This window comes from Ascidiella aspersa, chromosome 7 (genome assembly GCF_963924565.1).
Source record: "Ascidiella aspersa chromosome 7, kaAscAspe10.2, whole genome shotgun sequence".
Lineage (NCBI taxonomy): Eukaryota > Metazoa > Chordata > Ascidiacea > Phlebobranchia > Ascidiidae > Ascidiella > Ascidiella aspersa.
Window position 1 is genome coordinate 9,040,140 of NC_139453.1, and position 23,822 is coordinate 9,063,961.

The following is a 23,822-nucleotide window of genomic DNA, read 5'->3' on the forward strand; positions in this document are numbered from 1 at the left end:
AATTCATAGAGAAAGGGAGCAGGCAACTGACATTACTCAAAAACAGCTTGCCGTGTCGGCGACAATTTCGGGAATCAAAAGTGAGTGAGGTCTGTAGATCACTAATGGTGGGCACAAGTTAAAATTATCTTGACTCTGCAGTTCTCATTGACAATTTGCGGGCGGACCTAGTAGTGCGAACACAAGGCATGTTCTCCGAAAATGTATTTCGCCTATTTTGTACAGTTAAGCGCTTACGCCACCTAGTTCATATATAACGCGTTTCAGCAAGGGTTGCAAATCGATTTTTTTCTCTTTCAGACAGACGGGGTTGACTAAAAAATTATAATATTAGGCCTAAATATAGTATTGCCACGAGAAACGAGCGGCAAGGCAATTTTTGTCAACGTATGCAATGATCAAAGTGAAATTTTAAACTTTTAAACATATTTTACTTTGTTGTTATGTACTTTTAAAATCATCTTGGATCAAAAACCCATACAATACCATTGTAAAAATAATGCAAATTCTTGTCCTGAGTTGTAAACAGTTGATATAAAACGTGGTAAACGTTGTCCTTGGCTGTCGTAGATACATATTCCCATGTTTCTTATCGTCATTTGAGGTGTGTATGTGTGTCGCTGAAGAGCCGCGGGTTTGTCGTTATCTACGCTGGTCTAATTTAAATGAAATTACTCACCGTGAGTGTACTTGGCACACGGCGCTGTTATAGTAGATATTTATAGCGCTATATTCTGTTGAATAGATTTCTTCAAAAGAACAAAAATATGGTAAAAACGGGTACAAAAAAGGGTTTTTATAGCAAAAGAAGTAAAACCTTAATTCCGATTAAATTCTAAATGATCCTGTCGTGTTTTAGGCAAAAATGGCAGACGCCTGTTCCCACTTCACTGAATATACATGAAAAGGCAAGAATCCGCAGGTGATTTTTCGCATCACTTTAAATCAGGGGTCGGCAACCTACGGCCTGCGGGACGGATCCGGCCCGCCGCCTCTTGGACAAACTGGACACGAGTCCATTTCTAATATTTTTTGACTATTTTAACTACATAAATGCGAAAAATTTTCGGCGAATGTTCTTTCCACGTCCGTTTTTATTCACGTTCTGATGCTGTTTTTTAACTAGACCAGCGCTTCTTTACCGTTGCGCCGTGGAAGGCTGCCAAGTGCGTCGCGGACAATCAGAAAACGTATTAAAAATATTGGACATAAATTTTTTAACTTTTATTTTTGTGAAAATGTAATAAAAACTCCAAAGAAATTTAAAAGAAAAGTTATACCAAAAAAAAAAATCGCACTCGTTTCGCTCACTAGGTGTTCCCGGATTTCAATGCATAACAAACACCAAAATAGATTAACTGTTAAATTATCGCGTTTTTTCAAAGTAATTTTATTACATTTTTGCATTAATAGTTTGGATGACGACGTATGGAGTCGAATTTTAAACCAAGCAAACGCTTTTTTGCGCTTTGTGCCAACACTGTACCTCCCTAAATGTAATTAAGCACGTTTTTTAAAATGCAATCAAATCCGCGGCTCGCCTAATTTACAGTTGTTTTAAAATTGTAACAACACGAAATCTCAGTTAACATATGTTGTGCGGCCCGCAAAGACCTTTCTCAGTTTGGTTTTAGCCCGCGACTAGAAAAAAGTTGCCGACTCCTGCTCTAAATTAACACTTACTTTTCAAAAGTTCAGTATTAGTACGTACGTTAAAGGATTTTCTTTTGGGTTGACTTTATGAGCTTAGCGCACGCTGGCCGCATAAATTGTGGTACTGTTTTGATGTTGCAAATTATGATTTTGAGTGATTTTTTTAACGTGTGTCTGTTTTGGCAATGTAAATGTTAGCTTTCAATAAAAGCCTTGTATACCTATTGATTTTCTTTTTGCAATTAAGTCACCTTCTATACTTTTAAAGCAACCAAAAGTTTTGGTCTGAAACAAGTCTACCTATTCGTATGCGCTGAGGCATTTGTGCACATAGCTGCCATTTTGAAAATGAACCGCACAAAGATATAACTAATAATTTTTATTGGTTGTTTTTGAAAAATAAGAAAAAATAGGAAATAGGTCATTAAAAAGTAATACGTCATTTTAAACCGGAAGAATGAAAACAATAGTGCAGTAAAATAAAAAGTTACAACAGGATAAAAGGGCGATAAATATTGCATAAACGCGGGTTTAGAATGTTATCTGGCCAATCCGTCAAGTGGTTTGTTCATTTAATCAAATACGTCGTCCATGAGTCGTTAAGAGTGGAAAAAGAGTAGTAGAACGTCACTTGGATCTTCGCTGCAAGATGGCCGACCTCCTGTGCTTTGGGTCAGCGGGCGGCTTGCCTTTCACAACCTCGACCCTGGCCTTCAAATCGTTTAGCTCGGGTCGCTCCGTTTCGCTCGATTTGACAACACGAGCTTTGCGGAATTGGTCGGGCTTCGTTCTCTGCGGACGCACGGGCCGAAGGCCCTTCTCACTCCGGGCGAATTCCCAGCTTGCGGTGGCTCTAGTTTACATGGGGTTTCTTCAGGTGGATTTGAAACTGAACAAGGCTTGGTCCTGTTCGTGGCCGCACTTGTTGTGCGAAATGTTTCCAGTGTTGCAACCTTCGTTGGCATTCGAGGTTAGCTAGATAGATAGATATATAGATAGATAGATATGTTTATTGTTAGGGAAGTAGATTCCCAGGGAGCAGCGAAAGACCGTTAGGTCATCAAAGTCAGCCGCTCCCTGACCGCAATATAATCAGAATACATGTACAGGTATACGGCAATTTAAATCATTAAAAAACAAATTTAAATACAATGAAACAACATAATTTTGGCCACATTAGTGGCTGCTATAACAGTGAACAACCTTTGTAGAAAAACAAAACAAAAAGAGGTACAAACAAACAGCAAAAAACAAAAGGGCAACGGTGCAAAACAAGCGACAGAAGGGGCACAATTTGTGAATGGCACCTTTGCCATACAATACAATAATTACAATGATAACTAAATACAATACAATGATAACAATACAATAAAACACGAACAAGGGTATAACAAACAGAAACAAAAATATAACAATGCAACGGAATGGAGCGGGGACGATACAACAGCCAAAAAACTAAATGAACAACTAACACAGGCACGATAGAGAAGGCTGTTGTCCGTCGTAAGTTGACGTTGCTTGAGATTTGTCCCCGTTAGATGTTTGCTTGCTATTTCGTGTTGTAATCTTGCTGTGCGAAATGTTTTCAGTGTTGCGACCCTCTTCGGCATTTGAGGCGTGAAGTTTCCACTGTGAGTTAAAGTTGCTCGATATTTGACCTCCTTGTCGCAAGTGTTCACCGCTAGCGACTTGCTTTTTCGTCGATTCATTTGCGCTGATGCACTATTGTCTTTCTCTGGCGGGCGAGGGGCGTAAATTTTTTCAGCCATATCTGTGGATGAAAACACGTTCTTTGTGCAATCCGAGCTTCGTTCTCTGAGTTGCGTTTTTGTGGCGACCTTCGCGAAGAATCCTTGTTTTGCGCGCTGTTGATATATTTGTATTCTGTCTTGGCTGCTCTGGCGCTCTTGGTCGCGCTAAGTCGGGTTCAGCAACGCTTTGTCCTTTCTTTTTGACCCTTTGCTTATTATTTGCCATTGCAGCGACAAATGGACGTCGGATTACAGATGGACATGGTTTCGGCGACTGGAGTTGGTTGTTCTGTGGGAATGTAAAAAAAGGTGAAGTATACCATTATACGTTGTGTTAACTATTACACATTGTGAAAAAGACAAAAATGAAGGGCAGAATAACAAGATACATGGTTTAGTGAAGATGTACTCGTATTTTCTAAATAATTAAAAAAGGAATTATACTTTATTGACAAAAGATAATTTAACCCAGAGATACATTTTTAAAGATCACACAGAAATATGTATTTGTTTTAAAGTTGGCTTCGTGAAAACATTGATATTTAAGGGAACCTACCGATAACGTTTGTTGAGTTGTTTTTGATGGGTCGCAAAATTGTTTCTTTAACGAGGGATCAACGACACCAGGGTGAACGGGGCACCGATTGTCCCATCTGTGACGTAACAATATCTATAGTTTATATTGAGTTGTTACAAGCACGTCACAATGATTTTACAACAAGTTTGTTTTTTCTACAGAAAATAATAATGCCTGTTTGTATGACGAAATATATATTTCTTGTATTTCAAGAAAAAAGTTTATACTTTTCCATGTTTTACTAAGCAGTTTAAAAAAATCTATTATGGGCTTATAACGTGCAGAAAATGAGAGAGAAACTTACCGACCAAACTTCGGATACGTGCTCTAGCTTTCAGAAGCCTTTCTTTTAACTTGGCGTACACTCGGGATGGCTTTGCAGGGTCTTGTCGTTCTTTAATAAAGAATAATATATTTTACTACATACCAATTAGCATTTCTTTATAACAAGAAGAATGACTTTGTAACTTACCCACGACGATGAAAGTATTCGAGATTTTCGTCACACACTCAAGCTTCTGCAAATCAACTCGTTTCAACATCTGTAAAATAAGTACGAATTTTTACGTCAACTGAAAACTTGATAACAAAAGGAAGAAATAAAATGCACCTTAAGCAGTTTTGCTTGGCTGTACTTCATTTGGTTCGAGTTGTTTTCGACCTTTATGTTTTTGACTTGGAAAGGTTGTTCGGCTTTCTCAACACTTTTTTCAAGCTTTTGCAATTCGTTCCGTTCAAAGTGCTGTTAATGCATATAAGCTTGTTGTCATATTGAAAAAAACAAATAAAATATCGTTCGTTTAATTTGGGTTGCTTTATTATTCAAACAAAAATTCGTTTCTTTGCAACACTATAACAAACTCAATTTGCAAATTTTACCTTATTTACCTTTTGTAGTGCGTCAGTTAAAAGGGGATTATTTCTTCTCGCTAGCTGAAATAAATGTGGCCGGCACTGAAAAAGTAAAACGTTTTTTATAATCAAGACATGGATAGTTAACTCTACAGATAAGATAAACAAATCCTTCTCCAATTTTTTTAGTCAAAATTCTTGCCGATTTAAATTAGCGTTACAAATCCAAGAAATAATAAATACAAATCGCTGTTTTACCTTTGTTAATTTGGAATCATCAGAGCCAGATTTGCTTAACTGCTCCAACACGGCCTGATGTACATACGAATTAACTGGCTTCATTGTAAGGTCTTCTTTTATTTTCTGCCTCGAAAATTTGACAGAAGGATTTTCTGAAATTGTTTGTTAGAAGATTTTTAAATTCATTCAACTTAATGTTTGTTTGATGTTAAAACTCAGGGTTAACGATATATCCTAAAGTATAATATATTTACCTTCTGGAAACGTCTCACAAACTTGCACATCAACTCTATTTCGCTTTCCTGCTTCGGTGTATTTTGCTACTTCATTTCTTACTTTGGAAGTTTTGCTGCGAACTTTTTTCTCAGGTTTATCTTTAAATTGGGAACCTTGATTATCTCTAACGCTTTGGCCGCTATTCATCTTGATGGTGGAAACCTCAGATTTTTGTCCATCTGAAATCTTAATCTGCTCCTTTGAGTCATGTAACGTCGGTGACCGAAGTGCTTTTTCTCCCTCATTTTGTTTTTGTAGTTTCTCGGCTCTATCTGCAATAAAACGCATGTTAGGTCTGTTCGCCTCTTGCAGATTTGGGATACTTAGCTGATCGAAGAGGTTAGGTGATAACCACAAGACAATATGAGACAAACAGACAAGACAGAACAAATGAGTGAATTGCAGTCTGCCGATTTGACTGAAACCTGCCACTCAACAGAAAACGACGAGACGTGTCAACATATAACAGAAAGGTAAGCCTTGACAAAACATATAATAGACGTTAAAAATGTGTTAATTATATAGCATTTAGCGATAACGTTGTTAAATTCAAGATCTTTAAAAGCTTAAAAACACAAAAAAATTGATGCTTATTTAGAATACTTTTAACCAACATACAACGCATATACCTTTAGAGTATAGCTTTTCATCAACTTGAACTATTTCAGAATTTTGATTCTTCTTTCCTTTTTTACGATTGTCGATTTGTTCTTTCAAGTTGTCTATGGCTTCAGGTTTGTTTACAATCGAAAAATGTATATTATTTAAAAACCAACATAAAGTAAAAAATAAAAATACTGAAAAATGATAAAATAAACAATCAATGGCACCTTATATGTATTCTTTATGGGAGTATGTGCTGCAGAAGCATCGTAAGAAACCGCTGACTTTTCCAAATTTATTTTGCCGCTTCCGTTTGTTAAAGAATCAGCTTCGTCACTGCTATTCCTAGGACGAAAACCGAGCAAGCTTTGGCGAACAGCGGCAAACTTGGCTTTCCTCTCGGCAGCTTTATCGCGTTTAGGAAAAGGCTCCTTTGGGCTCCGAGGCTTTTCGGCGAGATCAACTGTGTTGCAATGTACCATGCAGTTCGCCAAGTAGCCTTTAGGTGTTATTCCTTTTTCCATGAATTCCCGCCATACGACGGCGACTCCGTAACAACTCGCTCCACGCAGCGAATGCCGAGGGTCGGCTCTTCAACATCCGGAGACCAAGTCCAGGGATCCTGGAGGACTTCGCTCTTCCGATCCTGTTTCCTCTTGAAAGGATCGGGGATGACGTCAGACTTGCGCAGCTCGTTTTCTTCCAACCTCCAGACTTCGGTGACGCGCATTCCACCCGTGTCTTCCAACGGAAGCGCGACCAGGATTCCGGCATCCCGAAGGTCCTCCGGACTGTTTCCCGCTCCGAGGAGAAACTTACGACGCTCGTCCAGCAGCATCATGCGTTGCCACAGGTAGTGGCTGACGTAGGTCGACTGAAACTTGTAAACTGAGAAAGCGAGAGAGGATTCTTAATTCGCAAACAAAATGCATATATTTAAATCACGTTGAATATTTAACACGAACCTGAATTGCCAGAAACAGCAGTCAGGTGCTCCGTATTCGGCGGAGATTCCTGGAACGCAATGTTATTGTGTAAGAAATTCTCCACGGTTAATCAAATCTAGTTCACAAACAAACTTACCCTGGAAAGTGTGTGTTGCGCTAACCACGGATCTCGTACAATTTCGTCAACTGTCGGCCTGTCTTCTGAATTTCTTTCCAGCAAGCGATTCAGTAACTCTCTACAGCCTGTTTAAAAATCCTGTTAAATGCCAAATAAAGTAGAAATGTTGGTTTTATCAAACTTGCTTACCAAGTGAAAGACGTTTACGAAAAGGCAGCGGTTGACCCTCGGAATCTGAAATCTTCTGATAGATTACGTCTGTAGTATTTCCGTCAAATGGCAGATACCCATTTGTCATTAAAAAAAGAATAACTCCCCTAAAAATATCAACAAAGGTGAATACCATAATTGATATCTTGTTCTTAAAACATTCAAAACATTATTGATCAATATATCTGAATTTTGTGATGTTAATTTTGAAATTTTCTAAAACTATTAGGTGTTTTTAATACGTACATGCTCCACACATCAGCATGGAATGGGTTGTAAGGCTTTTCATGTCTTTTCGAAACCTCGGGAGCCACGTAACCACGGGTGCCGCAATTCGTAGTGGAAAGTAGGCTTTGTCGACTATTAGGTTTGTTCGGGGCAGCGACGGAAAACCCAAGATCGCATATTTTTACTTGTCCGTCGCCTGTCACAAGTATGTTGTCCAGTTTCAAATCCCTATAAATAATACAAGGGAACGGTAGGTAACAAACAACAGTATCAAGCGTTTCTAAATTAAAAAAAACGATAACAAAAATAAATCGCATGTTAGTAAAACAGCAATGAAGTCGATTTCCTAAACTTGAGAACAACTCAATAAAGTGTTGCCGTATAAAAAAAGCATTCCCAGATTCTGTGCTAAAACAAACGCGAATATAAGCTCAAAATTATATAGCTAAAATATAAAATAGATGAAATAATCTGTAAAATTATAAACAACCGTAGAGTTATGTTTTTTTTTATATCTGTTTGCTAGTAGACTACACTGAATCAAAAACACGAGTCTTTTTATAAGCTTTTTGTTGATGGGATATTTGTTATATAGCTACTAAAATGTTTCAACAATAAAAAGTGTTTCAGTTTACTATATACTATACAATTTTTAGTTATATTGTATTATTAATCAGACACATTATTTTGTTTGCAAACGAATATGCGCTTTCGGTGTAAAACGAATTGCTACATTTGGAGCATAGTGAATGGCAGTTCTAGTTTGGCGTGTAGAATCAATATTAAAGCCCAAACAAAAGTGTAGGTAGCATATTTTAAATTCAAAATAAATATTTATTTACTAACAACACAAATAAATCAGTCGTACAAAGTGTTTTACCTGTGTGCAATGTTATTCGTGTGCAGTTGTTGGACGCCTTTCGCAATTTCCATGAAATATCGAGCGGCAAGTTGTTCTTCTAAATATCTCCTTCTCTTTGGATTTCTGCAAATGTGCTCCTTGAAAGTTTGCCGAAGGTCGCCTCTGGCCGCGAACTCCATCACCATAAATATTCGCTTGCTTGCAACGAACACATCCAACAGATTCACCTGAAAGCCAATGCGACTTGTTTAGTAAGTGACTTAACTAGCAAAGGTTGAGAAATTTACTTTTGGCCAAGTGCTGATTGACTTTATTTGCCAGACTGGCGGGTGCCTTAGGCAAAAATCGGTCGTTGTAATCAGGCTTTTTGAGAAAAACACAAAAAGCCAATTAATGGATAAATCAAGCTTTTTGACCTAATTCTGATGTTCTGCGACAATTATCTCAAACGCCAAAAATTAAAGGCCAATTCTTGCGTCAATTGCTAACGATACTCGCATGTGAAAGATTGCAAAAGCAAACCAAACGTGGTAAAAGGTGCTAAGCATTCAATATGGTGAAAACAGTTAGATAGGACGTAAATTTACACATGACCGCCTAACATTTAACGGGAGTGATATTTCGTCCAGTAAGTCCTGTCTGGAGATTCTATACACTCGCCGAATGGCGAGTGAAATTTTCAATGCAGTTTCGCGTAAGTTACCACTAATTGTTTTCACACATATGTTATACATACAACGTTTGGAAGTCCAAAGCACTTGTTGCAATTTCCTATTTCGCCCGGAAAATATATGAAAATATTAGGTATTTGCTTACCTAATTTGCCTGTATTATTCTTAAAAAAAATACAGCTGTTTAAATCATGTACGGTAACCCAGTCTGGAAAATATGGCAGATTTCGACGAGATCTCGCGGGTGCACGGCCGAAAAAATCCAGGTGACCGGGTGTAACAAAGGTCAAAAAAGTACACCTCGGGTGCATTTTCGATTTTCCTGGTGCACTTTATGATTTTCCGATTCCTTTATTGCACTGTAAACGTCTGACGCACATGCGTTTTACATATTTGGGGTGCAGTTCAGAATTTTTTCAGGGTGCACTTTTAAAAGGTTGAAAAAAAATCACGGTTGCACTTGCCATACTTTCCACTGTGGACGGTAACTAGTGAAAATACACAATAAACATTTGCTAACCTTAAGTTGCTCATTTCTCTTCTTGACCAACATCAACTTCTCGGAGGATTTGATCTTCTTCTTAGTAGGACGGGCCAAAAATACTCTACCTGTGGCTCCACCTCCTAAGTATTTATTATCCACTTTGTACCCATGATCCGCACAAATTCTTCTCTCTTTGTGAAGAAGAAACTCCTTTACCTGTGAATTCATTTTTGTCGAACCAGATGGCACTGTAATACAGCAGAATCTTCAAAATCGCTTTCAATCTGACAATAATCGCTTTTGCAACAACTCTCTAAAACACGTCTTTCTATCTCTCCTCTTAAAAGTTCTCAAACTTGACTAAAAAATTGAGGCCAAACCTGCCATTGTGACTTTGTGATGTAACAATGTGCATTTTAAGGTACAGTGTGGTATTGGGATTTTTCTAGGCAGTAGGGCAGCTGAAATATTTTTGCAAGAATACTTTGAACTTTGGGAATCGCATTAATATCTTAATTTAAGTTTAATCTAATTCCATGTTTACTGACATTCCGGTTTCAGGCGTAACTAGGCTTCAGTAATTTATAGGGATGTCGGCCAATTGTTTGCATTAAGCAGTGCAAACCAGTTACATTCATTCTTTTTTGCAATATTGCCTGTTTTTTGGTGTTGGTAAAAATCGCCTCCATAGATAAACGTGTGCTTTTGTGAAGACAGAGTAAGGACAGTAAACAGTCAAAATTTACCAATCTGGCTTTATTATTACCCCAAACCAATCATGGCCCCTAAGGATCGTGAATAGTACAGCCAATATAACAGCAAACATCATGGTTATAGTGTTCCAATTTTTCCATGTTTGAAATACAGGTCAACTAATAATTTTTTTATAAGATTTATTGCGCCAATAGCTGCCTCTGTCCAATTAGTGCTCCACAACCTTTTTTCACAGGCGGCACAGTAACAGAGCTAAAAAAAAATCGGCGCGAACCCACAAAATATATGTCAATCGACAACAGACACATGATAGAATATTCAATACAGCCTTTAGCCAAACAAGTACTTTACGATTCAATGCGTTGAAGGCGCGAAAAATTGACTTATTACATTTCTTAATCTTTGAAGTTTTGTAGCTTTACTGTCCTCCTTAAATATTGCACCAAGTTCTGGATACAAAGCAAGACACAGCCTATAAGTGCTTTACATTTTATTCTTTCAAACACATTTACAAGGTATTTTTCAACCACGCTGTGGGGCTAAACTTTTAAACCAGTGACAAAAAAATCAGCAAAATCGTTGTATTCTCAAACACATACTTAACCATTCGTTAATTTTTGCAAACTCTGATCACCAAATACACACAATAATAAAATAATCGCAAAATTAACGTTGCAATGCGTTCAGGTAGCCTATAGAGAATCGGGCTATGGATTACATCCTGCTTGTATCCTTGATTCCTTGATATGGGCATTTTGAAGACGGTGGCGACATACTTTCGAATAATGCTAAACCGGGTTTCGTTTGATCATTTAAGAAGCTCGACGTTTGCTAGTATTGATTAAATATCTTTCATCACAAATATATAATCATTTAACGTATATAGAAAAGCAGTTATAGACACATGCTAGCGTTTAAGCGATTGTCATTTGAAGTGGTGATAGTCAGTAAAATATGGTAATAATAAAGCTATACACTAAAGATGCCGTCCGAAAGGCTGACGTAGAGTAGGGGTATTTGTCACAATTAATTACTTCCTATCACAAAAACTATACGGACAGTATATTTACATGCAAAGGCAATCAACAGCAGTATCTAGTAATTACGGTTAGATGAATATCACAAAATCAGCACAACATTAAAGGCATACAACGCATGCATTTATCTTTAGGTCTGCGACCCCAGTTTAATTTACGTCGTTCAGGACATGTAGGTGCGGATTCCCTTCTCGATTTTTTTGCGGCACATCGGGCATTTGCGCAGCGCTTGGGCGCAATCTCCGCAACTGCAGAGGTGGCCGCAGGGAACGAACACGATGTCGGCATCCTTGTCCAAGCAGATCTTGCACTTTCTTTCTTCCTGGAGCTCGCGGATCCGCGCCTGCATCGACGGCGATTGCTCTGCGCAGGAAGAACATTTTTTGTTAGCAGAACGCACTACTAAAGGGGCTAGAGCAGGGATTCTAAACTTTTTTTTACCGCGGACCCCTAAATTTTATTTTGCTTCGTATGAACCAGTGTAGGCAAGAAATTTTAGGGAAGTCGTCATAAATTTTCGTCATAATTCAAACAGACTTTAAAAATGAGATGTTTCCGGTCTAAGAAATTTGAAATGTAATGAAGTCTAAGTATATTTAGTGCAAAAACGGTTTATTTTTAACTATAGCCTATACTATTTTGTTGAAAAATAAATTGCTTATATATACACTAATAGTTCAATTAGGCCTTCGCGAACCCTATAAAACTAGTTCACGTACCCCAAGGGGTCGATGGGCACCTGTGTAATAATCCCTGGGCTAGATAATATCGAGCTAACGAAAATGAGGACGAACGGCAGACGAAAATAAATTTGTTTAGATGTTAAGACAAATCTCCTTTATCCGTTGATGTGCATTTAGAATCATTTGTTTTCTACCAATTTTATTTAGGCAGGTTTATTTCATTCTAGATAAATTTTAATTCTGTGTAAAAATAATATATTTCCCTGAAGAAGATTGCCCGAATAGGTGGTCGAAACCATGTTTCTTTAATAAAATAAAACAATTTTGCAAACTGATTTTAACTCTTATTTTTGGGTGTAACAAGAATAGAAGTTTTACGTAGGCAAAATATTCAAGTAGGCACAAATTCTACTGACCCGCAAGTTATATTGTCGAACAACATTAGTTTAGTTATATTTGAACCACTAACCTTCCGTTTCCATTGCAATCGACTGAAGTTCGTTTGAAGACGTCCCTGCAAAAATTATTAGATAAGCATCATATATAGCCTACAAAACAAATCACGGCCACCAGGTCAGGTTGTAAAGGATGGCCAACTCTTGTTGTTTATTTTACTACGACCTTTACGTACAAAACATATTACATCCTCTAATCTAAAGGGTGCCACCAAGTCAGGTCTTAAATTTTAGTATATAAAGTACTTCAAGTGACCGCAAACCTGGCATTTTAGTGACGTTTGTTTGTGACGTCATAATTTCATCTTCATCTTCTTCGTCGTCATCAACAACTTCGTCATTGATGACGGCATCAACCAAATCGGTGACTGACGTGTACATTTCAGCATGGCTTATTCTTCTACAATAAAAGAGTACATACTGTTGTAATGAGTCAAGTCAATAACTTGAATTAAGTGCACTTAACTCATTATTTAGTATTCCTTATTTAAGTCTTTTGGGCAAAATTATTTAATTTCGACTAGAGTGTTTTTAATAAATAACTTCTCCACAAAATCTAAATAATTACCCTATAATGCACTTTTAACACGTAAAACAATTCGTATATGCTATATGTTGTTATTCTTATTAAAATATCACTCATTAAATTATCGTACGAGTTTGCTAGTTTTTTATTTTCTTATTTTGTTTTTCTATTTGAATACTTGGCTTGATATTTCAAAGATTTGGATTGAGACCTAACTTTCTATTTTTCCAAACGACCTGAAAGAGAATTTTACTAATTCAAATTAACTTGGGTACAAGCGTGTGCATTACATTATATGCCTCAGCTTAAATATGTTCACAAATAATAATATTTTGTTTCATGTAGTGTTTTATCCTCATTCCAGTTGTTTACATTTAAGTTACCTTTTAACCACTCGCGTAACAACTTTTCTGTCAAAACCCATGTCCAAAGCATTTTTGACGATCTCAGAATTCAAAGCTTTTCTTAACTTTTCTCGTTCCCTTCGCAAATCCGCCTGAAATAAAATCGTTTACTTTAGATAAGCAAGTTATCGCTTTTTTCGCGTTTTGCCAGCTGCCGGCAAGTAACGGAACAATTATTTCATCAGTGTGAAACGGCATATTTATTATTTTACCTTATAACACAGTTGCAACTAATAAGACATCAGCCTTAATTCTCTCAATATATCATTACGCCAATGAAAAAGGAAGTCGGAGGGTTCCATTAAGTAAATGATGCCTGGTGTAATATAAGTGCAACCTGTCATTATTTAAACTCTAACTCAGTGGTTCTCAACCGGGGTGCCGCGGAACTCTAGGCCTAGGGTGCCATTTTTAACGCTCAATGGTGCCAAGAAATTTCAAGGTCTTTAGGATTCCAATTTTTGCTCTATGAGTTTCTTAAAACAATTTTTGTGCATTGTTGCACAGTTAATGTGCTGTTTTATTCTCGTTTTTGCAACGTTACAGTTAAACACTCAGCAAAAATTCGAGCCAGGGTGCCGCGAACCATTGATAATTTCTGTAGGGTGCTGCAAGCCACAAAAGGTTGCGAAACACTGCTCTAACTCTTACAACTAAATATACAAGCGAGAACAAGCGGGGTATTCTAACCCTCCTAACTTAATAAAAGAAACAACCTGTGGGTCAATAATGGTCGGTGGGGGGGATGGGGCCCTTGATGAGCTTGATCCGAAGGCGATCCTGGCCCCTGGGGCTGGAGGTGGGACGTCGAAGGGTCCCCTCAAGAGGGGCCTGGGCAGGTTCGGAAACATCGAAACCATGCGGTGAACAAAGTCGGGGCCTTTGCGTTGCAGCAAAAATTCACATCTGACAAAATGCAAGAATAACTTTTAACCTTCTCGTATGTCGCAAATCATTTGCAATTGTTTTAGGTGGCTTTTAAATATCATAAGATAATATGCATTATGTGTGTTTTTAAACATAACTTACGTTGGAAACCACTTGGCGTGCTCTGTCCACGGTTCGTCCTCTGGGTCCCAGTTCTGCAAACCTCCGTTGCAATACCAGCACTTGACCCGGTCTCTATCGCCTGGTTTAAAGGGGATTTATAAGTAAAGTACGAAATAATAGCCCTTCAATGTTAAGGTACAACTGCGGACAGGTTTGTACCCACCCGAAAAGGGTTAATAAACAATGCCTTCGTAGAACATTATGTATATATAACCAATAGTACTGTTGCTACACAATATCCAGTTCCAAAAGCATTGTAGGGATAAATTCGAAGAATATTTTGGTGTAAATTGTTGTGGTTTACACAAATCTAGGGTTTTATTAATTATTTTGAAATGTTTTTTTTAAATGATTATTTTGCTTTTTTACGTAGCGTTACTTTTTACAGTAAAAAACATACATTTTATGTTGTCGCTTCTCATTCTATATACTAACGTTTAAAGCAATTTGTCGCCAACAAAATTCTTGTTTTATCGAAGCTAACAGTATGCCAGCTGTCGCGGGAACAATATTTACAGCCTTTATACAAACCTAGAGAAAAGAATCCGGCTTTGGAGATCTGTCCAGGCGTGGCGTTGACTTGGGCTGCTGGCCAGCGGTGATCGAAGGTTTCCATCCTGGTTTCCTCGTTCCTCATGTGAGGGTTAACTGGGTATTGGCACGGAAACATGTTGCGAAGGTCGCGCTAAACATGTAAAGCACACTATATTTAGAAACAATAAAACTGAAAGTTTTAAAATCCGATTAAAACAGAATCAGACATTTTTCAAGGAATATATGTTTAACTATAATTAATATATATTATAAAAATGTCTTTCCCTTGTTTTACTCAGCTTTTCAGACTTTTTTTATTGTTAATATATCGACAAGATGAAACCTGCAGCCAGTGGTTTTGGATTCCATAAAGATATGCACTTTTATACAATATGTGGAAATCAACGTGTCTGCTAAAAAGGTTGCTAAAACCCGAATTTAATGCAAGTAGTTGCAGGAAAACGAAAACTTATTTAGTCAGCGCTTCTCAACCAGTCGAACCTCTTTCAGGTTAGCCACTTTTTAGTGAGATATTTTCGAACAGATATCAGTCGAACAGCTTCTATTTTCTATTTGCTCTATCCTTATATCTTTTTAGTGAGATATAAGGATAGAGCAAATAGAAAATTGAAGCTGTTCGACCGTATGCAATTTATTTTATCTCATGCATTTTGGTATAAATCACTGCTTTGCATACCAGCAGCACTGCTATAATATTAAAGACGTACAGAGGTTTCGCTTTGGGACGAATTACATTTGTTTTTTTGTGTTCTAATTAAAAGTAAGTTCTAATTAGAAGTCATCGCAAAATAAAAACGTTGGTAAAAGTGCCCCACCACTTGAAAAAGCTTAACAAGCACTAACCACACAAACTTAATAAAACAACATTAATAGGTTAAGCTTACAGCTTCTTCCTCAGATGGATCGGGTGGTTCAGTGAACGTTGGTCTTGATCTTTCTTCAGCAGATCTTTCAGCTTCTGTCAACGGGACGTTTCTGTTTTCGGTGCCGTTAACCATCCTAAAGAAATTTTGTTTATAAAACTATTTTGAAAATAGATGCTTGTTTAGATATAAAGTATTGTCGAACTTTGTATCAGAAATTAACGACGATTAAAAACTATTGTTTGGTAGTGGGTAGTAGAGCTTCAATTCGATATTATCGGCTTTGTAAGTTATATTATTTATTGATTGTTGGGGGAATAAATTAGAAAAAAATAGGCTGATTATTAAGTAAAACTAATATGTGCAATGCAATATTAAAAATATCCACATGCAATATTAAAAATATCCGTCCATCATCAATAACCGTTTATGACCATAATGGAGGTTCTAGTAAGACGCCCATACAAATGTTAGGTAGCGTTTTGAACGTTTCGAATAACTCTTTAATCATTTTGAACGTTTTCAACGTTATTCTTAATAATGGTTTTATAATTCAATGATTAGGGTGCTTCTTTTTATTACATGCAATTCGAGAAATGTCTCCTGTGTTCGGACTGCACGCTGTCGCCGTAGTTCCAGTTCCTCAGTACGCCGCCACAGGAAAAGCACTGGACGCGATCCAAGTTTCCCAGGTAGAAGAACCCGGACTTGGCAAGGTCGTTTGGTCTTACTGTGAGCCGATCAGTTGGCCAGTGCTCGTATGTTCGACTGTAGCGCAACAAACGTGCAACGTTATAAGTTTGGTGAAACAGTCACACAGCTGAGGTAGCCTAACAAAGTTAGTTTAAAAACAATGTCATTGTTGGAGCGAAATTGTTGGAGGTTGTAGTAAGACGTAGTAAGAAAAAATGTATATGTATAGGTATTATTTTGAACGTCAAAAATAAATAAAATAAAGTTATTCAAAACGTTCAACATGATACCTGGTAATAAAAACAATTTATAAATATGATTGTGACCAGTGTATTTTAGTTACCGGAATGTTCTCTCAAATGTCTCAAACCGTCTATAGGTTCCATAGGGTATGGTTGTTTTACATACTTAAAAGTGTTTGTTATCTTGAAATTTCTTTGTCGCTAAAGCCAAAGCTTAAAAAAATGATTGTGAAAATTGATAGTTCTATTTTCCGGTGAAGTTCTACAACATGGATATTGCCACACTTAGATTTTACTTACATTCTCTCGCTTTCTTTCCTGAGATCCAGATTGCGGAGGAAATTTTCATGGTATGCCGACCCAATCGTAGCAAGCTCAATGTTCTAAGAAAATGTTTACAACTGTTGATTCTTTATTACAGGTGCTATGCAATCAACTAACACGAATAAGACTTGTAAACTGTTCAAGAAGCCAAGGGCGCTAGTTAATCCATTAAGGCTACTCCAGTGAAACAGCATTATATCAATAGCGGTGAAATACTAATGTAAATAAAGTTTTTCATCAAAAACCAATTAAAGCTTGGAACAAATTACAATTTTCATGTCATGAAACGAGTTACATTTTTCATAACTTTTTGTTTAAACTTGCCTGAAAAACTCACCTGAAACAAAGGATAGTTTCTCATTTGTGGGGGAACGGACCTTGCCGTTTGTCTCACGTGATTAGTTTGCGTCACGTGATAGTTTGGTGGTGCGAGAACCGTTTGTCTCACATGAACGCGAGGCGAAGTGTGATTGGTTTCCATCACGTGTGCAGTTTGCGGAGGCGAATTTCCTGTCACGAAATTCAAGATAAAAAAGATGGAGTTTGGTGGGCGAAAATAAAATGCAATAATATCTATTTTCCGTTTAATTTTACAATGTTCCCCAACTAGTCAATCGACGTACAAACGTTGAGATATAAAAATTGTTTTTTGGGCAAAAAAAATATTTACAAAATCCCCCAATTAGTCAATCGACGTACCACGCGGTGTCGCCACAGAACCACGCTCGTCGTTAAGTTTGGCGCATTCCTTTGATACCACAATGTTATTCTCCATTGTCTGTTTCAAAACAACAAAAGAAGAGTAAATATAAACGTACTTCGGGTAATCTAATTGAACCTTTTAGAAAAAAATCTGCCCATTTTCGAACCGTTTAGCTTAAGGTTAAAAAAAACCTTGATTAAAAAACAGAGTACAATCCAACAAAAATTCTAGCAAAATAAAAACAAATCGAAATATAGTGAAATATTGGTAAAAAGGGAAATTTTCGTGAACGTCTTACCGCGGTTTCGAAGTTGCTTAGTTTAAAGGCATCAGCTTCGGGAAAACGACCTTAAAATTAACTGATTTTAGTACAAAATGGAAATGTTGGCAAATTTAAAAACAAAGTTGGGAATTTACGTATCGCTATATTTCCGCATTCTCTCTTGTTGGCCAAGTCACATTCGCTTCGGTGCCATTTCGATAACGTCACGTCATCTCCGAATTCCCAATTTTCGACGCAAATTCCGCAACTGAATCATATAGTTGAGATGTTACATAGTCATTCAAACAACAATCATTGAACAATATGCTGGTAATCAAGTTTTTCAAAGCTATAGAAGTTCAAATCGACAAAGAATGCGAAGAAAGGTGAAACTGAATGAACATTAAAACGCACGATTCTGCTTTCAAAGCTAAATACATTTTTCATATATCTGTTGAGATCCAAGTTGTTTAGGTTAAATAAAATTACAAGAGTATGAATAAGAGAACGAATTTATCACGAATTCAGTTTCACGAATTCATGATCAACCCTGATTCACGAATACATTATAAACCCTGTTTAACAAATTCTTGATAAACCCTGTTATAGAAATTTATGATAAACCCAGTTTCACGAATTCACGATAAACTTAGTTTCACGAATTTATGATAAACCCAGTTTCACAAACTCTTGATAAACCCAGTTTCACAAATTTAATATAAAACCAGTCTAAAAGAGAATATGCTTCCGTATAGGCTTGTAAAATTTTACTGACAGCAGGAATAAATACCATTGTAGCTATGTATACCTGAAGCATTTAACGCGGTCTCTGTAGCCAGTATAGTAGAAACCAGAGGAAGCTAAATGACGTGGATTTGCCGGAATTTCGTCTGGAAATTTGATGAAGGTGCTCAACCTGTAAGCTTCGGCGTTCTGATCACCTGGCGGTATGTACACGCTCCTTTGGCCTGGCGGGTCACGATTTCTGCAAAACAATCACTGATACTTAAGCGTTGTGCTAAAACCTAGCATATTTGGCCGTGCTACAACATTGAAGTATTACATGTTCAACTATACTGGTTAATGACAATTTCTTCATTTATGACTGGCTTACCCATCGTACATGTTTCCATCGGGATCTATTAAAATAGGCGAAAAATTGGTGGCGATATTTACACTAAAACTATTACATTCTTGTGCACAAGTTGACAAAGTTCTTTCCAAAGGCTGTTGGTCCGTACGTTTATCATCCAAAGCCAATATCGAACAGTTTTCTGAAAATTTTTAGGGCAAAGTGAGTTCTAATTATAGTTAAATACAAGAAACAATATACAAATAAACGGACAGAAGTTGTTAATTACCAGCTTCAAAAGACTTCGCAAGACTTTTAAGTATTTCCAATTTCTCATTGTACCAAGTTTCATCCCAAATTTTCGCCTCGGAAAGAGAACGAGCAAACGCGGGATTTTCCAAAAGAAAAATACCGTAACGTACAATGTTAAAAGCAACCAGGTCAAGTTGTTCAACATTGCTTGAAAACCTGTCCATATCTGCTAACGACATCTTATGGACGACGTAATAAGCGCTAGCGATTATTTCTGACTTTGTTTTTGCTGATCTCTTAAAAAATGAATTTTCAGCATAGTTTTGGAATGTTCCAAAAAACGATGCTACTTTATCAATCCAATTGCGGCCCGGTGAGTTAGGAAACAATTGATAACTGACCAAAATAAACTCCCTGATGTCAATCATAATCCCATCGACAGAATTAGCTTTGTTATCTATATTCGTTGATGACCCTTAAATACGAAAAAAATATTTATTTGAATGAATTGTTAATTGAACATAAAACACCTACATTGTTGCAACATGCCAGGGTTCGGATGTTTTTTAAATTGCTGTTTTAACTTGGAAATTGTTTTTAGTGCATTTACACAATTCCGTGCATCAAACCATGTAACCTGGAAAATGTAAAGAATGCTATTTTAAGTAATGCTGTAAAAGAAGGTGTATCAAAATAGCCAGAAAATGAATGATTTATAGATTCATATTTCTAAAATAACTTTTGGTTGTTTTACGTCGAAAATAAACCTTGTTTCTGTAATCACTCACCAGTTTCCGAAACCCGTCCGTTGCCAAAGGTCTGTCCGGAAACAAATTTTCAATAAAGGAAGTCTTTTCAATTGCGATTAACCTCACAAACAGTTTAAGGTATTCTGTCCTCTCATGATCTGCAAGACGAGGTTATAAAAAAGTGTTCAAGAACCTAACTTTTGTTCTTTTTCATTCTTACCCCTTTTGGATTCCGGAACACACTTCAAGCCCCTGAATTCACCCTTTTTCCCGGGACAGTGGAACAGCGATTGCCAAAGATACCGGGCCATTGGGTTAAAACCGTGAAATACTATGATAAAGATCTCCTGAAATTCATTTTTTTATTTTAATAAAAATATAAAAGCCGTTTTATTAAAATGCAATAAAACAGAAAATGCTTTATTAAGGTTTGAATATTTCAACATTGTATTGCTATTTATGTCTTTAGTTGCAAAACAGAATGTAAAACTAGATTTTTTAAAATTGTGAAACTAGATTTACTAGTATAAGATAATAGTCGCATAGAGTATGAGCATTCGAGTTACCTGGCATGCCAAGCATGCGAATAATACATTTAATCGATCCCAAATGTCTGAGAAACAGTGAGCAGATTCAATTGCGTAGCAATCGTTTTTGATTTGCAATTTGATTCTGTCAAAGTCAGTCTCCTCAGATCCAACAATTTTCACTTTTTCCTGTTATCGAATAATAATTGATTGTTTAAAATGGTGTTAACTGGCGAACATTTTAAACTAAACATGTCCGATCTGGTTAGATCGAAACCAATGACTGGCGCAAAGTCTTAGTGGTTCCATGACAAATTAGTTCTAAACAACCTTCTTTCCTTTGGAATGTTAAACTTAATCATTGCCTTTGCACATTACAGCATAATTAATTTTCTTTTTGCCATATTAAAAATATCATTTGGCATCAGTTTAGACGGTCGCTTGTTTCTACCAAAATATTTGGCATCGGATTAAAAAAAGATATCTAGTCTAGTTTTCTTTTAAAGGATTTTTTTATTTTAGCCAAACAAAAGGTTAGATTTTACGATTTTAAATTTCGAACATAGAACGTAATACTCATGATAATACCTGGTTCAATTGAATTTCAACAGTTATTCGATAATCTGAGCACGAAAAAACATGGATGTTTGTTGTCTGAAAAGAAAAAAGGAAAAGGAAAAATATAAATCAATTAAAAAACTAAATACCGTGATGGCGGTTAAGTGTTTCCAATATTTTAGATTCACAAAATTATTCTATTTTTTTTATACACGAGACCCTAAGGTGTTGACAGTCTTGGAAAACCTTGGGGAAGGTATTTTTACAATGCAGTTAAATTTTAATCTATACAAAATATAATTTTCGCAGCCTTCCATCTGCACCGCTGTGAATAAATATAATCGTGAAGTTGTGCTTTGATAAAGCTTTTTTTTGTAGGCCTAACTTGTGGGCTAAAGCAGGGTCTGGTGCGCCACGGAAGTTTGCCTCGAGTAAAAAGAAAAAATATTTTAAAATATATATAACACATTTTTTTACTTTGTTGTTCGGCTTAGCTTATTGATCCCCACAGTAAGAACTACAAAGCACCCGATCCAGAAATTAGTGCATTTCTAAGTAAAAAGGTTTACGACAATTAGGGCATCCAATGGCAGAAAAGTCTAGACTTTTAGACCTTGAGGTCGTGGCAATGTACTAATTTGGACTTTTAGGTAAACTCCCGACGTAAATAAATTAAAAATATTCGCTGAAATTTTACAAAAAGTGTGAAATAGAATTAATAACACTTGACCAACCTAACCCAAATGCTAACCCGAACCCTAACCCAAATAATATGCGTTAATGTAATAATTATTTAAACCCTGGGGAAAAAAACAAACTCGGTGGGCATAAGATAGTTTCCCGTCCATGGTATAGGATTGTTATGTCACAAATTGAGGTATTGTTGCCTAAAGCGTTTATGTAATTATTAATTCAACCCACATTATTTGGATTAGGGTGCTGGTTAGCGTTTGGGCTAAGGTGGGTCAGATATTATTATTAGACCTTATTGCTTAGAAAATGCACTAATTTCTAACGGATCGGGTGTATACAAAACCTATGTAACCGGTCTACCAAACTAATTTCGCGCTCGCTTTGCTAACCAGCTGCGCCAGCACGTTTTTAGAATTCTACCGGTGCGCCTATTGGATATTTAAATTTTATATTGTTAAAAAAAATGTCAAGTAATTAAATTAAAGTTTCATGATTCAAGAATGTTTACAATGTGTCATATCATAATAGGCACTTTACCTTGTTTCCTATCAGTTCCTTTTTATTGGAATCCATTTGTTCTCGTTTTTTGTCGTCGAGGTATGATAGATATCAGAGCTTAAAGTTACTGTTAGTTTAAATATGTCATAATTGCAGAAAACTGTCAGCCATTTACGTTATTCTGTTTGTAAATCAAACGCATTGTATAGTTAAACATTAAAATCCTGTTTCGATATTTAACAAATTTAATGAAAATGCACCATAAAAGCTAGCGGCGGCATACGACTGTGAAAACATGGCAACAAATGAAATGGCGAAAACCTAAACTGAATATCCTAAATTTAATTCGTGGAAAAATCTATATAACTTTGAACTACTATCTACCTTACAACTCACAGGCATAGGACAACCTTATCCGTTAATATCAGCTCCTTTATATATTGGGCCTGGCGTAACTATTCTCCTTCATGACTCATTGAGGGCTTTATTACTTGATGTGACAAAGGTTCACGTGTCGTATTGCAAAATCAAATGAATAATCATTAAATGGTGGCGCAAGCAAAGCTATAAATTTTTTGTATTCGATGTGGTTGGAAGTTAGAATTAACGCAGTCGAACTCATACCGTTCCTAAAAAAGTTTAATGAAAATTAATTTTATCAAAAATGTTTACAGATTCGGCAAATAAATTTATATTTGCCCAGCCTAGCGTATTGTTAAGTTTTTTACCAAACTCTGAAATTGATCAAAATTAAATTAATTTTTTTTGTCTCAAAACTTGGTTGCTAACCGCGTTGATTTTAAAAGCAAGCAAACAGGGTTTTGTTATTAAGCCGTTATAAAAGGAATAGGCTACTTGTAAAAATAAAAAAAAATCGCAAATTCACCATTGCTACGTAAGATCAAAAATTTTTCAAACAAAATTTGTTCAGAAAAAAAGGATAGAACACGCAAAGCCCCTAAAAATAATTTGTTTCATTTGACCAATCACTGAAATAAATTGATGAGAACAATAACGTCCTCAGACAGTGTGCAACATCAGTCGACAAAAACAAGCAAGAGTTGTTTGTAATTACAAACTGTGTAACACTCCTAATATCCAACCGTATAAGTCAGGCGTGTAGTGATTTCGCAATACGTGTGCTCACAGCGCGCAAACACTGTGCTGTACCCAACGGTGTTTCCCCTGGTGTCTATAATGTTCCTTGTGACAACGCCGGCCTGCTTTGTCCGAAGGTTTGTTAATCTTTAGAAGAGTAGATTTTTGTTCAAATTTGGATTTAGGAATTTCCATAAAATCACATAGACACACCGCGAAAAAAAAAATAATTAAATGAACGACTAGGCCAAGGTATGTCGTACCGGCATCTATCCTAGGTTCGTTTGTCAATAAGCTAAGGTGGTGTGACGCGGCTATGACGTTTCACACTTTCTGTTCCCCTATAAAAGAGAAATCGAGAGAAAAAGTTTGCGATCTTGTCGCGTAATATC

The 23,822-nt window shown here is 36.6% G+C and overlaps 3 protein-coding genes across 3 annotated transcripts in view; all 3 read right to left on the minus strand.

Moving 5' to 3' along the window:
• Nucleotides 1-4,285: 4,285 nt before the first annotated feature.
• On the minus strand, nucleotides 4,286-6,223 carry LOC146137597 (uncharacterized). The gene is made up of 6 exons (XM_083394302.1): nucleotides 5,979-6,223; nucleotides 5,328-5,828; nucleotides 5,092-5,225; nucleotides 4,861-4,935; nucleotides 4,454-4,723; nucleotides 4,286-4,375 (listed from the first exon to the last, which is right to left on the minus strand). Exons 2-5 carry the CDS (start codon nucleotides 5,635-5,637, stop codon nucleotides 4,550-4,552), a joined length of 693 nt encoding a protein of 230 aa, XP_083250428.1. The 5' UTR covers nucleotides 5,638-5,828; nucleotides 5,979-6,223; the 3' UTR covers nucleotides 4,286-4,375; nucleotides 4,454-4,549.
• Nucleotides 6,224-10,753: 4,530 nt separating this feature from the next.
• The window catches only part of LOC146137598 (uncharacterized), a 135,285-nt gene continuing 122,216 nt past the window's right edge, over nucleotides 10,754-23,822 (minus strand). Inside the window, exons 16-24 of the mRNA XM_083394393.1 lie at nucleotides 16,995-17,077; nucleotides 16,342-16,527; nucleotides 15,781-15,895; nucleotides 14,873-15,026; nucleotides 14,321-14,420; nucleotides 14,008-14,197; nucleotides 13,271-13,383; nucleotides 12,625-12,761; nucleotides 10,754-11,673 (exon numbers count right to left, since the gene is read on the minus strand). Of these exons, the coding sequence (XP_083250519.1) occupies nucleotides 11,387-11,673; nucleotides 12,625-12,761; nucleotides 13,271-13,383; nucleotides 14,008-14,197; nucleotides 14,321-14,420; nucleotides 14,873-15,026; nucleotides 15,781-15,895; nucleotides 16,342-16,527; nucleotides 16,995-17,077 (1,365 nt within the window). The 3' untranslated portion in view covers nucleotides 10,754-11,386. The remainder of the gene's footprint in view (nucleotides 11,674-12,624; nucleotides 12,762-13,270; nucleotides 13,384-14,007; nucleotides 14,198-14,320; nucleotides 14,421-14,872; nucleotides 15,027-15,780; nucleotides 15,896-16,341; nucleotides 16,528-16,994; nucleotides 17,078-23,822) is intronic.
• On the minus strand, nucleotides 17,417-22,762 carry LOC146137599 (uncharacterized). The gene is made up of 11 exons (XM_083393704.1): nucleotides 22,372-22,762; nucleotides 21,172-21,237; nucleotides 20,623-20,772; nucleotides 20,277-20,403; nucleotides 20,096-20,214; nucleotides 19,842-19,944; nucleotides 19,345-19,782; nucleotides 19,098-19,257; nucleotides 18,792-18,968; nucleotides 18,123-18,251; nucleotides 17,417-17,528 (listed from the first exon to the last, which is right to left on the minus strand). Exons 1-11 carry the CDS (start codon nucleotides 22,405-22,407, stop codon nucleotides 17,417-17,419), a joined length of 1,617 nt encoding a protein of 538 aa, XP_083249830.1. The 5' UTR covers nucleotides 22,408-22,762.